The sequence below is a fragment of the Pristiophorus japonicus genome, chromosome 30, assembly GCF_044704955.1.
Source record: "Pristiophorus japonicus isolate sPriJap1 chromosome 30, sPriJap1.hap1, whole genome shotgun sequence".
Taxonomy (NCBI): domain Eukaryota; kingdom Metazoa; phylum Chordata; class Chondrichthyes; family Pristiophoridae; genus Pristiophorus; species Pristiophorus japonicus.
In genome coordinates, this window is record NC_092006.1 from 10,602,997 (window position 1) to 10,620,566 (window position 17,570).

At 53.2% G+C, this 17,570-nt stretch overlaps 2 protein-coding genes across 3 annotated transcripts in view; one reads left to right on the forward strand and one right to left on the reverse strand.

Annotated features, from left to right (window-relative positions):
• Window positions 1-2,743, reverse strand: part of dcst2 (DC-STAMP domain containing 2) — a 70,592-nt gene extending 67,849 nt beyond the window's left edge. Inside the window, exon 1 of one of the 2 annotated variants that reach the window (XM_070868672.1) lies at window positions 2,700-2,743. The gene's annotated coding sequence lies outside the window, so the exon portion shown is untranslated. Of the gene's footprint in view, window positions 1-2,459; window positions 2,524-2,699 lie in introns of those variants that run through there. The other variant, XM_070868673.1, reaches the window with a different exon arrangement.
• The window catches only part of dcst1 (DC-STAMP domain containing 1), a 50,817-nt gene that overhangs the window by 4,597 nt on the left and 28,650 nt on the right, over window positions 1-17,570 (forward strand). Inside the window, exons 3-6 of the mRNA XM_070868489.1 lie at window positions 6,097-6,171; window positions 9,535-9,663; window positions 12,174-12,313; window positions 14,419-14,593. Coding sequence (XP_070724590.1) covers window positions 6,097-6,171; window positions 9,535-9,663; window positions 12,174-12,313; window positions 14,419-14,593 — 519 coding nt within the window. The remainder of the gene's footprint in view (window positions 1-6,096; window positions 6,172-9,534; window positions 9,664-12,173; window positions 12,314-14,418; window positions 14,594-17,570) is intronic.

The following is a 17,570-nucleotide window of genomic DNA, read 5'->3' on the forward strand; positions in this document are numbered from 1 at the left end:
GCACACCGCAGGTAAGCAGGTATAAAAGGGAGCTCACCTTACTGTAACCTCATTCAGGAGCTGCAATAAATGGACTAAGGTCACAACAGTTCAAGTACAATACCTTACCTCGTGGAGTCATTACTCGAGTGCTTACAGACGCAACAGCGTCTGTCTGACCTGGGTGGAATTTCTGATAGGCGCTCAACTGACCTGTGTCAACTCAAGGGGAACAGTTTTGACTTCCTTGGACATTGGCCTTTTTTTCTGCGGGGGTCTGGAAATTTCTTAAAGAAAGCTCTGGTCAGACCCCATGGGGAGTAACTGGATCCAGTCCTGGCCCTCGCCCCCCAGCGAGGATATATCAGCCCCTCAGGGGGAGTGGGGCAGATTCTCCAGAATGATACCCGGGGGCTGAAAGGGTTAAATCCCGAGTACGGGCCGCAGACTGCGCTTGTGTTCGCTCGAGATTGAGGGGTGATCTGATCGAGGGAAATAAAAACAATTAAAGGATTTTTTCCCTCTTTTTATTCATTCATGGGCGTCGCTGGCCAGGCCCGGCATTTATTGCCCATCCCCCTAATTGCCCCTTGAGGAGGTGGTGGTGAGACGCCTTCTTGAACCGCTGCAGTCCCGTGTGGTGAAGGTGCTCCCACAGTGCTGTTAGGGAGGGAGTTCCAGGATTGTGGCCCAGCGACGATGAAGGAATGGCCGATATATTTCCAATTCAGGATGGTGTGTGTGACTCGGAGGGGAACGTGGAGGTGGTGGTGTTCCCATGCGCCTGCTGCCCTTGTCCTTCTAGGCGGTAGAGGTCGCGGGTTTGGGAGGTGCTGCCAAAGAATTTCATAGGGTAGATAGATAGAAAGAACATAAGAAATAGGAGCAGGAGTCGGTCATTCGGCCCCTCGAGCCTGCTCCGCCATTCACTGAGATCATGGCTGATCCGATCATGGGCTCAGCTCCACTTCCCCGCCCGCTCCCCATAACCCTTGACCCCCTTATCGCTCAAAAATCTGTCTATCTCCACCTTAAATATATTCAATGACCCAGCATCCACAGCTCTCTGGGGAAGAGAATTCCGCAGATTTACAACCCTCTGAGAGAAGAAATTCCTCCTCATCTCAGTTTTAAATGGGCGGCTCCTTATTCTGAAACTACGCCACCTAGTTCTAAATTACCCAACAAGGGGAAACATCCTCTCTGCATCTACTCTGTCCAGCCCCCTCAGAATCTTATACATTTCAATAAGACCACCTCTCATTCTTCTGAACTCCAGGCCCAACCTGCTCAATCTTTCTTCAGAAGACAACCCTCTCATCTCAGGAATCAACCGAGTGAACCTTCTCTGAACTGCTTCCAATGCAAGTATATCCCTCCTTAAATACGGAGACCAAAACTGTACGCAGTACTCCAGATGTGGCCTCACCAATACCCTGTGCAGGTGCAGCAGGACTTCTCTGCTTCTATACTCCATCCCCCTTGCAATAAAGGCCAAGGTTCCATTGGCCTTCCTGATCACTTGCTGTACCTGCAAGAGAAACTATTTCCTCTGGTGGTTGTGGGGGGGAATCCAGAAGTGGACTTACCTTCCTGGGGGTAGTTCCGACCCAGCATTCCTTTGCCAAATCCGGGGAGCTGTGTCGGGAAGGTCGTTTGGCCGGCCGGCAAATGGAAGTGAGGCCCGGGGTCTCAATATCACGCGTGGGCCTCTTTACATAAGAACATAGGAAATAGGAGCAGGAGTAGGCCATACAGCCCCTCGAGCCTGCTCCGCCATTTAATACGATCATGGCTGATCCGATCATGGACTCAGCTCCACTTCCCTGCCCACCCCCTTATTCCCTTATCATTTAAGAAACTGTCTATCTCTGTCTTAAATTTATTCAATGTCCCAGCCTCCACAGCTCTCTGAGGCAGCGAATTCCACAGATTTACAACCCTCAGAGAAGAAATTCCTCCTCATCTCACTTTTAAATGGGCGGCCCCTTATTTTAAGATCATGTCCCCTAGTTCTAGTCTCCCCCATCAATGGAAACATCCTCTCTGCATCCACCTTGTCAAGCCCCCTCATAATCTTATACGTTTCGATAAGATCACCTTTCATTCTTCTGAATTCCAATGAGTAGAGGCCCAACCTCCTCAACCTTTCCTCATAAGTCAACCCCCTCATCCCCGGAATCAACCGAGTGAACCTTTTCTGAACTGCCTCCAAAGCAAGTATATCCTTTCGTAAATACGGAAACCAAAACTGCACGCAGTACTCCAGGTGTGGCCTCACCAATACTCTGTATAACTGTAGCAAGACTTCTCTGCTTTTATACTCCATCCCCTTTGCAATAAAGGCCAAGATACCATTGGCCTTCCTGATCACTTGCTGTACCTGCATACTATCCTTTTGTGTTTCATGCACAAGTACTCCCAGGTCCCGCTGTACTGCAGCACTTTGCAATCTTTCTCCATTTAAATAATAACTTTACCTTCCGACCGCGGAGATAGCCGTCTCCGTGAGTACTCCTGGTCCAGCTCCAGATCGGGGCAGGTTAACAAGGCCAGCGACCGAACAAACCCAGCTCTGGGCTTCACGTCGAGAGGGGTAGAATTGTGAAGGAGGGGCCCTATATCGGACCTTGGGTTTAGACCACACTTGGGGGCAGAAATTCTGACGAGGACTTCGTACGGGCAAATCAATAAAGAATACAAATAAAATGCGCACTTACTCGAAGCTGCTGGGCCCGCTGGAACTCCCGATCCACAGGCCTCCTCTTCCTGCGACGCGCAGCACGTGCACATTGGTACATCCGCAGGAGTCACATGGGCCTGGACACCCAATCACGGGCAAGTATTTTCTCATTCATTTTAATAGGAATCCCGTAAGGTTATGAAAATCCTGTTACAATGAATGAGATAAACCCCAAAACTCACCAAAAATACATAAACCATTAAAAAAAAAAACACCTCACATAATAAACTAATAGAAATTAAAATGTCACACATTTTTTTTAAAGAAGAAAAAAATTCCCGATTTTTAAAAAAAGTTAGGGTTAGGGTTTAAAAAGTAACATTATCTGAGTGGGCAGGGTTTTAACATAAATGTGTTTTTAAAATGTTTATTTTAATCATGTTTTTGATATGTTTTCAAACTCTTACGCCTGTAAAAAATAGGCTATGCGCCTGTTTTTTCAGGCGCAAGCATTTTGAGGGGACTTTTGCCAGACAAGATATGGGTAAATAGCCCAATCTTCCACGTACAAATGTCTTCGCTCCCGATCTGGCTACGATCTGTCATGCTCCAACTTTTCCGATGCCTTCCCGGGTCCGTAGAAACTTCGTTGGAATTTATACCCCTTGGAGTCACGGTGCACGGTACTGGGGGGCGAAATTCAGGGTCTCCAACAGACCCCTTAATGCCCGCTTGTGACGGCCATTCCCAAAACTCACACAGCCCCCGCTTTGGGGTCAACTGGCTGACCCGATCAAAATTCAGGTCGGGGATTTTTCGGCCCGAGTGAGCGGTATCAACGGCAACTTAAAATAAAAGAAATACACACCTATCCTTATTCATAAGAACATAAGAAATAGGAGCAGGAGTCGGCCATACGGCCCCTCGAGCCTGCTCCGCCATTTAATACGATCATGGCTGATCCAATCATGGACTCAGCTCCACTTCCCTGCCCGCCCCCTTATCCCCTTATCGTTTAAGAAACTGTCTATTTCTGTCTTAAATTTATTCAATGTCCCGGCCTCCACAGCTCTCAAAGGCAGCGAATTCCACAGATTTACAACCCTCTGACAGAAGAAATTTCTCCTCATCTCAGTTTTAAATGGGCGGTCCCTTATTCTAAGACCATGCCCCCTAGTTCTAGTCTCCCCCATCAGTGGAAACATCCTCTCTGCATCCACCTTGTCAAGCCCCCTCATAATCTTATACGTTTCGATAAGATCACCTCTCATTCTTCTGAATTCCAATGAGTAGAGGCCCAACCTACTCAACCTTTCCTCATAAGTCAACCCCCTCATCTCTGGAATCAACCGAGTGAACCTTCTCTGAACTGCCTCCAAAGCAAGTATATCCTTTCGTAAATATGGAAACCAAAACTGCTCGCAGTCATCATCATCACAGGCAGTCCCTTGGAATCGAGGAAGACTTGCTTCCACTCCTGAAGTGAGTTCTTTGGTGGTTGAACAGTCCAATACGAGAGCCACAGTCCCTGTCACAGGTGGGACAGATAGTCGTTGAGGGAAGGGGAGGGTGGGACAGGTTTGCCGCACGCTCCTTCCGCTGCCTGCGCTTGGTTTCTGCACGCTCTCGGCGACGAGACTCGAGGTGCTCAGCGCCCTCCCGGATGCACTTCCTCCACTTAGGGCGGACTGATCTTTGGCCGGGGACTCCCAGGTGTCGGTGGGGATGTTGCACTTTATCAGGGAGGCTTTGAGGGTGACCCTTGTAACGTTTCCTCTGCCCACCTTTGGCTCGTTTGCCGTGAAGGAGCTCCGCAGAAAGCATTTGCTTTGGGAGTCTCGTGTCGGGGGCATGTGGACAATGTGGCCCTGCCCAGCGGAGCTGGTCGAGTGTGGTCAGTGCTTCGATGCTGGGGATGTTGGCCTGGTCGAGGACGCTAACGTTAGTGCGTCTGTCCTCCCAGGGGATTTGCAGGATCTTGCGGAGACAGCGTTGGTGGTATTTCTCCAGCGACTTGAGGCGTCTACTGTACATGGTCCATGTCTCTGAGCCATACAGGAGGGCGGGTATCACTACAGCCCTGTAGACCATGAGCTTGGTGGTAGATTTGAGGGCCTGGTCTTCAAACACTCTTTTCCTCAGGCGGCCGAAGGCTGCACTGGCGCACCGGAGCGTCCTCCTCCGATTCAGATGCCCCCAAAAGTACGTCACCATCCTCCGCCTGCTCCATGACGACATGCAGGCCATGATCCTTACCAACGTCCGGACTGGGGTCAAGCAGGGCTGCGTCATCGTCCCAAAATATAAACAGAGTATCGAGACACTTTAGAAGGTGCAATCAAGATGTGCAAGGACGATACCAGAGAGCTTAGACCCATCGGGAACGGCTGAACAGACTGTTCTCTTTGCTCTAGAAAAGACAAGGCCGAGGGATGACCTGATAGAGTCCTTTCAAATTATGAAAGGGTTCGATAGGGTAGACATAGAGAAGATGTTTCCACTTGTGGGGGAGACCAGAACTAGGGGGCCATCAGTATAAGACAGTCACTAATAAACCCAATGGGGAATTCAGGAGAAACTTCTTTACCCAGAGAGCGGTGAGAATGTTAAATATTGGCCCCAGGACACCGGGGAGAACTCCCCCTGCTCTTCTTCCAATAGTGACCGTGGGATCTTTTACATCCACCCGAGAGGGCAGACGGGGCCTCGGTTTAACGTCTCATCCGAAAGGCGGCGCTGACAGTGCAGCACTCCCTCAGTACTGCCCCTCCGACAGTGCGGCGCTCCCTCAGTACTGCCCCTCCGACAGTGCAGCACTCCCTCAGTACTGCCCCTCCGACAGTGCGGCGTTCCCTCAGTACCACCCCTCCGACAGTGCGGTGCTCCCTCAGTACTGCCCCTCCGACAGTGCAGCACTCCCTCAGTACTGCCCCTCTGACAGTGCGGCGTTCCCTCAGTACCACCCCTCCGACAGTGCGGCGCTCCCTCAGTACTGCCCCTCCGACAGTGCGGCGCTCCCTCAGTACCGCCCCTCCGACAGTGCGGTGCTCCCTCAGTACTGCCCCTCCGACAGTGCGGCGCTCCCTCAGTACCGCCCCTCCGACAGTGTGGCGCTCCCTCAGTACCGTCCCTCCGACAGTGCGGCGCTCCCTCAGTACTGCCCCTCCGACAGTGCGGCGCTCCCTCAGTACCACCCCTCCGACAGTGTGGCGCTCCCTCAGTACCGCCCCTCCGACAGTGCGGCGCTCCCTCAGTACCGCCCCTCCGACAGTGCGGCGCTCCCTCAGTACTGGCTCTGTGAATGTTGGCCTGGATTTTGTGCTCATGTCTATGGAGTGAGACTTGAACCCATGACTGTCTGACACAGAGGCGAGAGAGACAGCCAACCACTGTGGATCAGCGACTAAAAGATACCTTTCAAATTTGTTTTTCAGCATTTTACTACACTATTGTGGAACGACTGGACCTTTATGAGGATCACAAGCTTTATATTCTCTACGCATTTTGCAGTGAGTAACGTGCATCCACCCTCACCCCTGTACCCGCTCTGGGAGTGTTTGATGGGACAGTGTAGAGGGAGCTTTACTCTGTATCTAACCCCGTGCTGTACCTGCCCTGGGAGTGTTTGATGGGACAGTGTAGAGGGAGCTTTACTATGTATCTAACCCGTGCTGTACCTGCCCTGGGAGTGTTTGATGGGACAGTGCAGAGGGAGCTTTACTCTGTATCTAACCCCGTGCTGTACCTGCCCTGGGACTGTTTGATGGGACAGTGTAGAGGGAGCTTTACTCTGTATCTAACCCCGTGCTGTACCTGCCCTGGGAGTGTTTGATGGGACAGTGTAGAGGGAGCTTTACTCTGTATCTAACCCCATGCTGTACCTGCCCTGGGAGTGTTTGATGGGACAGTGTAGAGGGAGCTTTACTCTGTATCTAACCCCGTGCTGTACCTGCCCTGGGAGTGTTTGATGGGACAGTGTAGAGGGAGCTTTACTCTGTATCTAACCCCGTGCTGTACCTGCCCTGGGAGTGTGTGATGGGACAGTGTAGAGGGAGCTTTACTCTGTATCTAACCCCGTGCTGTACCTGTCCTGGGAGTGTTTGATGGGACAGTGCAGAGGGAGCTTTACTCTGTATCTGACCCCCTGTACCTGCCCTGGGAGTGTGTGATGGGACAGTGTAGAGGGAGCTTTACTCTGCATCTAACCCCGTGCTGTACCTGCTCTGGGAGTGTTTGATGGGGACAGTGTAGAGGGAGCTTTACTCTGTATCTAACCCCGTGCTGTACCTGCTCTGGGAGTGTTTGATGAGACAGTGCAGAGGGAGCTTTACTCTGTATCTAACCCCCTGTACCTGCCCTGGGAGTGTTTGATGAGACAGTGCAGAGGGAGCTTTACTCTGTATCTAACCCCGTGCTGTACCTGCCCTGGGAGTGTTTGATGGGACAGTGTAGAGGGAGCTTTACTCTGTATCTAACCCCGTGCTGTACCTGCCCTGGGAGTGTTTGATGGGACAGTGCAGAGGGAGCTTTACTCTGTATCTAACCCCCTGTACCTGACCTGGGAGTGTTTGATGGGACAGTGCAGAGGGAGCTTTCCTCTGTATCTAACCCCCTGTACCTGCCCTGGGAGTATTTGATGGGACAGTGTAGAGGGAGCTTTACTCTGTATCTAACCCCCTGTACCTGCCCTGGGAGTGTTTGATGGGACAGTGCAGAGGGAGCTTTCCTCTGTATCTAACCCCGTGCTGGGAAACGGGAAGTACAAAAACCCTCAAACCTCTGTGCCCCACCGCGCGCAGACTTCCCCCACTGTTACAACTCATGAAAACATGCAGAAATAAATAAAGGAAAAAATACTGACATCGCTCTCTGGGCTGATTCCGATCGAGTTCCGCTGTTTAACCACCACTTTTTCCCGGCTGTAAGAACACCGATGGAAAGCCGAAGTTCACACTAAGTGTCGCGACGGAGGCACCGAGGGGGCGTGGCACGATGAATCACTTCTCCACGCGGATGGCATTAGCTGCTGTGCCGTAGCCTCTTGCCTCAGCCAAAGAGCTGGCTGTAATATCTCCAAGTTTGCAGATGACACTAAGCTGGGTGACAGTGTGAGCTGTGAGGAGGACACTAAGAGGCTGCAGGGTGACTTGGACAGGTTAGGTGAGTGGGCAAATGCATGCCAGATGCAGTATAATGTGGATAAATGTGAGGTTATCCACTTTGGTGGTAAAAACACGAAGGCAGAATATTATCTGAATGGCGGCAGATTAGGAAAAGGGGAGGTGCAACGAGACCTGGGTGCCATGGTACATCAGTCATTGAAAGTTGGCATGCAGGTACAGCAGGCGGTGAAGAAAGCAAATGGCATGTTGGCCTTCATAGCGAGAGGAATTGTGTGCAGGAGCAGGGAGGTCTTACTGCAGTTGTACAGGGCCTTGGTGAGGCCTCACCTGGAATATTGTCTTCAGTTTTGGTCTCCTAATCTGAGGAAGGACATTCTTGCTATTGAGGGAGTGCAGCGAAGGTTCACCAGACTGATTCCCGGGATGGCAGGACTGACCTATGAGGAGAGACTGGATCAACTGGGCCTTTATTCACTGGAGTTTAGAAGGATGAGAGGGGATCTTATACAAACGTATAAGATTCTAACAGGACTGGACAGGTTAGATGCAGGAAGAATGTTCCCGATGTTGGGGAAGTCCAGAACCAGGGGTCACAATCTAAGGATAAGGGGTAAGCCATTTCGGACCGAGATGAGGAGAAACTTCTTCACTCAGAGAATTGTGAACCTGTGGAATTCTCTACCACAGAAAGTTGTTGAGGCCAGTTCGTTAGATATATTCAAGAGGGAGTTAGATGTGGCCCTTATGGCTAAAGGGATCAAGGGGTATGGAGAGAAAGCAGGAAAGGGGTACTGAGGGAATGATCAGCCATGATCATATTGAATGGCGGTGCAGGCTCGAAGGGCCAAATGGCCTACTCCTGCACCTATTTTCTATGTTTCTATGTTTCTATGAATTTCCGTGCTGGCAGTGGGCACTGCGGACCATCGGAGGTCGGCCTTTTTCCGCCTCCTGCCCGCGGTAAGGGGTGGTGGTCCAAAAGTAACTTCCACCACCTAATTAGCCACATGACGCTGGAGAAATACCACCAACGATGCCTCCGCAAGATCGTACAAGTCCCCTGGGAGGACAGACGCACCAACGTTAGTGTCCTCGACCAGGCCAACATCCCCAGCATCGAAGCACTGACCACACTCGACCAGCTCCGCTGGGCAGGGCCACATTGTCCGCATGCCCCCGACACGAGACTCCCAAAGCAAGCGCTCTACTCGGAACTCCTTCACGGGCAATCGAGCCAAAGGTGGGCAGAGGAAACGTTACAAGGGACCACCCTCAAAGCCTCCCTGATAAAGTGCAACATCCCCACCGACACCTGGGAGTCCCTGGGCCCAAAGACCAGTCCGCCCTAAGTGGAGGAAGTGCATCCGGGAGGGCGCTGAGCACCTCGAGTCTCGTCGCCGAGAGCGTGCAGAAACCAAGCGCAGGCAGCGGAAGGAGCGTGCGGCAAACCCGTCCCACCCTCCCCTTCCCTCAACCACTGTCTGTCCCACCTGTGACAGGGACTGTGGCTCTCGTATTGGGCTGTTCAGCCACCTAAGGACTCATGTTAAGAGTGGAAGCAAGTCTTCCTCGATTCTGAGGGACTGCCGATGATGATGATGAGTCAAATGAGCGGAGTCCATGCAACTCTGAGGGTAAGCAGTTCGACGCCCTCCATTGGAGTTTCTCACCTTTACCTCGGCAAAGATTTTGCCGGGTGCGTGAGGTTGCGGCTCACACAATTTCCTCCTGTTTCTCCCCCTGCCGCAGGTATTATGGGCTTCGGCTGGAGTATTTCGTCTTATTACCGATGTTCCATCATGATCATGGTACCAAACATGTTAGGTGGAGAAGGCCGTGGTATTCTTTTGATGTTGTTGATGGCAGTCATCTTGCAAGGTAATTGTTGCTAAAGTACAATACTTCGGTCAGCTGTGGCTCAGTGGGTAGCACCCTCAGCTCTCAGTCAGAATGTCCCACTCCAGGAACTTGGGTACGTAAATCTAGGCTGACGCTCCCAGTGCAGTACTGAGGGAGCGCCGCACTGCGCTGTTGGAGGGGCGGGACTGAGGGAGCGCCGCACTGTCGGAGGGGCGGTACTGAGGGAGCGCCGCACTGGCGGAGGGGCAGTACTGAGGGAGTGCCGCACTGTCGGAGGGGCGGTACTGAGGGAGCGCTGCACTGTCGGAGGGGCAGTACTGAGGGAGTGCCGTACTGCGCTGTCGGAGGGGCGGTACTGAGGGAGCGCCGCACTGTCGGAGGGGCGGTACTGAGGGAGTGGCGCACTGTCGGAGGGGCAGTACTGAGGGAGTGCTGCACTGTCGGAGGGGCGGTACTGAGGGAGCGCCGCGCTGTCGGAGGGGCGGTACTGAGGGAGCGCCGCGCTGTTGGAGGGTCAGTACTGAGGGAGCACCGCACTGTCGGAGGTGTTGTCTTTCGGATGAGATGTTAAACCGAGGCCCCGTCTGCCCTCTCGGGTGGATGTAAAAGATCCCGGAAGAAGAGCAGGGGGAGTTCTCCCCGGTGTCCTGGGGCCAATATTTATCCCTCAACCAACATCACAAAAAACAGATGATCTGGGTCATTATCATATTGCTGTGTGTGGGAGCTTGCTGTGCGCAGATTGGTTGCCGTGTTTCCCACATTACAACAGTGACTACACTCCAAAAGGTACTTCATTGGCTGTAAAGCGCATTGGGACGTCCTGAGGTCGTGAAAGGCGCTATAGAAATGCAATTTATTTATTTATTTATTTACTTACTTATCTTCCTTCCTCTTTCTCTCTTTCTGGATTCGACTATTCCAACGCACTCCTGGCCGGCCTCCCACATTTTACCCGACGTAAACTAGAGGTGATCCAAAACTCGGCTGCCCCCGTGTCCTAACTCGCACCGAGTCCCGCTCACCCATCACCCCCTGTGCTCGCTGCCCCCGTGTCCTAACTCGCACCAAGTCCCGCTCACCCATCACCCCCTGTGCTCGCTGCCCCGTGTCCTAACTCGCACCGAGTCCCGCTCACCCATCATCCCCTGTGCTCGCTGCCCTGTGTCCTAACTCGCACCGAGTCCTGCTCACCCATCACCCCCTGTGCTCACTGCCCCGTGTCCTAACTCGCACTGAGTCCCGCTCACCCATCACCCCCTGTGCTCACTGCCCCGTGTCCTAACTCGCACCGAGTCCCGCTCACCCATCACCCCCTGTCCTCGTTGCCCCGTGTCCTAACTCGCACCGAATCCCGCTCACCCATCGCCCCCTGTGCTCGCTGACCTAAACTGGCTCCCAGTTAAGCAACGCCTCGATTTAAAAATTGTCATCCTCGTTTACAAATCCCTCCATGGCCCTCGCCCCCTCCCGATCTCTGTGACCTTCTCCAGCCCCTGCAGCCCTCCCTATCTTTATAATCTCCTCCAGCCCCACAATCTCCCGAGATATCCGCGCTCCTCTAATTCTGCCCTCTTGAGTATCCCTGATTATAATCGCTCCACCATCGGTGGCTGTGCCTTCAGCTGCCTGGGCCCCAAGCTATGGACGTCCCCCTCTGAACCTCTCTACCTCTTCCTCATTCTTTAAGATGCTCCTTAAACCCAACCTCTTTGATCAAGCTTTTGGTCTCCTGTGCTAATAACTCCTTATGTGTCTCGGTGTCAAATTTTTGTTTGATAATCACTCCCGTGAATCGCCTTGGGGTGTTTTACAATGTTAAAGTTGCTATATAAATGAAAATTGTTTTGTTTTTGTGATATCTTCAGAGAACACACAGCACATTTATCAGTGTTTCATACACCTCGGGCCCTGCTTCACTTAAGAAACTAGCCCTTTCTTGTTCCAACATCGCGCGGTTATTGTTTTCATTATCGGGGACCTCGATGATATTATTTGCGGTGAAAAACATTTCTAACCGATCCATATACGCTCTGAAACTTTCACGGTCGCGTTGAAACTCCCCCAATTACCCCCATAGGTCAGGCCATCTGGACTCTGGCAGTTCAAAGAAGCGTGCTTGTAATTTACCTCGGATTTGTAGCTGTTAATCAAAACAGAGAAGCTCGCAACGCCTCTCTGTTGGCTGGCTGGATCCTCCACCAACAAAAATTTCAGCTTTGTTTTACCCGTTTAATCCCATCGTCATCGCCATTGTGATATCTCCAGAGAGCACACACAGTTTTTAAGGTGGCAGAAGCTTCCAGAAGTCTCCTTGTCAGGTGACCTGTCTCTTTATTATGAACAGCACTGGCTGCAGTAACATAGAAGTCCACAGTGTGGAGCTACAGACATTACAGTTTTCTCTCTCTCTTTCTCTCTTTCTCACTTTCTCTCTATCTTTCCCTCACAGTTATGCGTGAGAAGTATTAACAATGTTATCTTAAATTTGCTTGTCCTGTGGGAGACTAATTTACTGTTTCACAAAGGGCCGATTTTGAACATTCAGCACAATATTCAAGTTGTCGGGAAATCTGTGGGCTGCACAGTGGAACTCCAGATTAACCACACGAAGAAACTCTGGAAAATGATGTTGTCACCCGTGCGCAAGATCGTTCAGAACATGAAGGTGTGACCTGGGAGTTAGACTAGCAGTATGGTGTCCCTCTCCTGCTCCCCAAGCTCCCTCCTCCGTTTCCTCTTCCCCTCTGCTCTCTCTCTCCTCCTGTGTCAGCCGTGGCTCAATGGGCAGCGCTCTCTCTCGCCTCTGAGTCCGAAGGTTGTGGGTGCAAGTCCCACTCCACTCCAGGGACTTGAGTACATAAATCTAGGCTGACAACTCCCAGTGCAGTGCTGAGGGAGCGCCGCGCTGTCGGAGGGGCAGTGCTGAGGGAGCGCTGCACTGTCGGAGGGGCAGTGCTGAGGGAGCGCCGCACTGTCGGAGGGGCATGACTGAGGGAGTGCCGCATGTCGGAGGGGCAGTACTGAGAGAGTGCCGCATGTCGGAGGGGCAGTACTGAGGGAGCACCATACTGTCAGAGGGGCAGTACTGAGGGAGCACTGCACTGTCAGAGGGGCATTACTGGGGGAGCGCCGCACTATCGGAGGGGCAGTGCTGAGGGAGCGCCGTACTGCGCTATCGGAGGGGCAGTACTGAGGGAGTGCTGCACTGTCGGAGGGGCAGTGCTGAGGGAGCGCCGTACTGTCGGAAGGGCAGTACTGAGGGAGCATCGCACTGTCGGAGGGGCAGTACTGAGGGAATGCCGCACTGTCGGAGGGGCAGTACTGAGGGAGCGCCGTACTATCGGAGGGGCAGTACTGAGGGAGCATCGCACTGTCGGAGGGGCAGTACTGAGGGAGGGCCGCCCTGTTGGAGGGTCAGTACTGAGAGCGGGCCGCACTGTCGGAGGGGCAGTACTGAGGGAGCGCCACACTGTCGGAGGGGCAGTACTGAGGGAGCGCCGCACTGTCAGAGGGGCAGTACTGGGGGAGCACCGCACTTTCGGAGGGGCAGTACTGAGGGAGCGCCGTACTGTCGGAGGGGCAGTACTGAGGGAGCATCGCACTGTCGGAGGGGCAGTACTGAGGGAGCATCGCACTGACGGAGGGGCAGTACTGAGGGAGCATCGCACTGTCGGAGGGGCAGTGCTGAGGGAGCGCTGTACTCCGCTGTCGGAGGGGCAGTACTGAGGGAACGCCGCACTGCACTGTCGGAGGGGCAGTACTGAGGGAGGGCCGCCCTGTTGGAGGGGCAGTACTGAGGGAGCGCCACACTGTCGGAGGGTAGATACTGAGGGAGCACCGCACTGTCAGAGGGGCAGTACTGGGGGAGCACCGCACTTTCGGAGGGGCAGTACTGAGGGAGCGCCGCACTGTCGGAGGGGCAGTACTGAGGGAGCATCGCTCTGTCGGAGGGGCAGTACTGAGGGAGCATCGCACTGTCGGAGGGGCAGTACTGTGGGAGCATCGCACTGTCGGAGGGGCAGTACTGAGGGAGCATCGCACTGTCGGAGGGGCAGTACTGTGGGAGCATCGCACTGTCGGAGGGGCAGTACTGAGGGAGCATCGCACTATCGGAGGGGCAGTATTGAGAGAGGGCCGCATTTTCGGAGGGGCAGTACTGAAGGAGCATCGCACTGTCGGAGGGGCAGTACTGAGGGAGCATCGCACTGTCGGAGGGGCAGTACTGAGGGAACGCCGCACTGCACTGTCGGAGGGGCAGTACTGAGGGAGGGCCACACTGTAGGAGGGGCAGTACTGAGGGAGGGCCGCACTGTCGGAGGGGCAGTACTGAGGGAGCGCCGCACTGCACTGTCGGAGGGGCAGTACTGAGGGAGCGCCGCACTGTCGGAGGGGCAGTACTGAGGGAGCGCCGCACTGTCGGAGGTGCCGTCTTTTAGATGAGACGTTAAACCGAGGCCCCGTCTGCCCTCTCGGGTGGATGTAAAAGATCCCGGGGCCACTATTGGAAGAAGAGCAGGGGGAGTTCTCCCCGGTGTCCTGGGGCCAATATTTATCCCTCAACCAACATCACTAAAACAGATGATCCAGGTCATTATCACATTGCTGTGTGTGGGAGCTTGCTGTGCGCAAATTGAGCTGCCGCGTTTCCCACATTACAACAGTGACCACACTTAAAAAAAAATCAGTTAATTGGCTATGAGACGCTTTGGGAGGTCCCGGGGTGGTGAAAGGTGCTATAGAAATGCAAGTCTGTTCTCTTCTCCTTCCCAGGAAAATGGTAAGGAATTCGGGGAAGGGACCAAAAAAGTTAAAGATTCTTTTCATGACGTTAACACGGAGATTATATCGGATCAGGGCTATGACCCCTCCAAGGACAGCAACAAGGGAAAGTTGAACTTCACCACGCAAAAAATGTTCGAGATGAGGACCAAGATGCGTTGTGAATGTGAGTTCAGGGAGGTCTTACTGCAATTGTACAGGGCCTTGGTGAGACCACATCTTGAATATTGTGTACAGTTTTGGTCTCCTAATCTGAGGAAGGACGTTCTTGCTATTGAGGGAGTGCAGCGAAGATTCACCAGACTGATTCCCTGGATGGCAGGACTGACATATGAAGAAAGACTGGATCGACTCGGCTTATATTCACTGGAATTTAGATGAGAGGGGATCTCATAGAAACATATAAAATTCTGACGGGACTGGACAGGTTAGATGCAGGAAGAATGTTCCCGATGTTGGGGAAGTCCAGAACCAGGGGTCACAGTCTAAGGATAAGGGGTAAGCCATTTAGGACCAAGATGAGGAGAAACTTCTTCACCCAGAGAATTGTGAAGCTGTGGAATTCTCTACCACAGAAAGTTGTTGAGGCCAGTTCGTTAGACATATTCCAGAGGGAGTTAGATGTGGCCCTTACAGCGAGAGGGATCAGGGGGCATGGAGAGAAAGCAGGAATGGGGTACTGAGGTGAATGATCAGCCATGATCATATTGAATGGGGGTGCAGGCTCGAAGGGCCGAATGGCCTACTCCTGCACCTATTTTCTATGTTTCTATGTTTCTATGTGACTTTAAACTGTCTGGAGTTTAGAAGAATGAGAGGTGATCTCATTGAAACATGTAAGATTCTGACAGGGCTCGACAGGGTAGATGCAGGGAGGATGTTTCCCCCCGGGCTGGGGAGTCGAGAACCAGGGGGTCACACAGTCTCAGGATAAGGGCTCGGCCATTGAGGACTGAGATGAGGAGGAATTTCTTCACTCAGAGGGTGGTGAATCTTTGGGATTCTCTGCCCCAACGACTGTGGAGGCTCAGTCGTTGAGTGCATTGAAGGCTGAGATTTTTGGACTCGAGGGGAACCAAGGGATCGGGCGGGAAAGTGGAGTTGAGGTCGAAGATCATCCGTGATCTTATTGAATGGCGGAGCAGGCTCGAGGGGCCGAATGGCCGACTCCTGCTCCGAATTCTCACGCTCTTATGGACTTTTTGTATCTGTGATTGGACAGTATGGACCACAGGAAGACAGCCTGTGATTGGGCAGTATGGGACACAGGAAGACAGCCTGTGATTGGGCAGTATGGGACACAGGAAGACAGCCTGTGATTGGGCAGTATGGGACACAGGAAGACAGCCTGTGATTGGGCAGTATGGGACACAGGAAGACAGCCTGTGATTGGGCAGTTTGAGCCACAGGAAGACAGCCTGTGATTGGGCAGTATGGGCCACAGGAAGACAGCCTGTGATTGGGCAGTATGGGACACAGGAAGACAGCCTGTGATTGGGCAGTTTGGGCCACAGGAAGACAGCCTGTGATTGGGCAGTATAGTACACAGGAAGACAGCCTGTGATTGGGCAGTTTGGGACACAGGAAGACAGCCTGTGATTGGGCAGTTTGGGCCACAGGAAGACAGCCTGTGATTGGGCAGTTTGGGCCACAGGAAGACAGCCTGTGATTGGGCAGTTTGGGCCACAGGAAGACAGCCTGTGATTGGGCAGTATGGGACACAGGAAGACAGCCTGTGATTGGCCAGTATGGGCCACAGGAAGACTGTTATGTATCTTACATTATTATATATAACTGTATCCTAACATGCTGTACATGACTGTAATAAGATATGACCTGTAACCACCAGCATACCTTACCACCAGGGGTGCACTTGCAAGAGACAGGTATATAAGGACAGGTCTCAGGCAAGTGCAGCATTCCAGAACTGTGAAATAAAGGTGCAGGTCCAGAGTGACCTTGACTTCACGACATGCCTCGTGTGAGTCTGTACTGAGGGGACAGGACTTTACAAAGACATTCTGTGATTGGGAGATTGCTGGTGAGAGGAATGTCTCACCAGAGGGAAGGAGACTCCAAAACAAGCTTTAAAATGGAAGTAGGTAAATAGTTGACAAGATAAGATTTAAACGGAGATGGGAATAGGGCAGGGGAATGGGATTAATGGGACAACTCTGACAGAGAGAGGGGATGGGGCAATGGGCCGAATGGCCACCTGCTGGCCTGTAAAATTCTGTTTTATCTATCGGGAAATCAAGGGTGGTAAAAGGCCTTTTGATCCATCAAGGTTCAACCGTTGATTAGATTAAACGACAGCGTTCTGTCGTTGACGCTCCACTGATTGATCCTTCTGCCTGACACCAAACCGAAAACTTTACTTTCTGAGCTCTGATTGGCCCGTTAGCTGTAGCTCTCGTTTTTGAGATTAAATTGGTTCCACTAAGGCATCCCCTTGAGCACCAAATTCCAGCCAGACACTCCAGTGCAGTGCTGAGGGAGCGCCGCACTGTCGGAGGGGCAGTACTGAGGGAGTGCCGCACTATCGGAGGGGCAGTACTGAGGGAGCGCCGCACTGTTGGAGGGGCAGTGCTGAGGGAGTGCCGCACTATCGGAGGTGCAGTACTGAGGGAGCGCCGCACTGTTGGAGGGGCAGTGCTGAGGGAGCGCCGCACTGTTGGAGGGGCAGTGCTGAGGGAGTGCCGCACTGTCGGAGGGGCAGTGCTGAGGGAGTGCCGCACTGTCGGAGGGGCAGTGCTGAGGGAGTGCCGCACTATCGGAGGGGCAGTACTGAGGGAGTGCCGCACTATCGGAGGGGCAGTACTGAGCGAGCGCCGCACTGTTGGAGGGGCAGTGCTGAGGGAGTGCCGCACTATTGGAGGGGCAGTACTGAGGGAGCGCCGCACTGTTGGAGGGGCAGTGCTGAGGGAGCGCCGCACTGTTGGAGGGGCAGTGCTGAGGGAGTGCCGCACTGTCGGAGGGGCAGTACTGAGGGAGCCCCGCACTGTGGGAGGGGCAGTACTGAGGGAGCGTCGCACTGTTGGAGGGGCAGTGCTGAGGGAGTGCCGCACTGTCGGAGGGGCAGTACTGAGGGAGCGCCGCACTGTGGGAGGGGCAGTACTGAGGGAGCGCCGCACTGTCGGAGG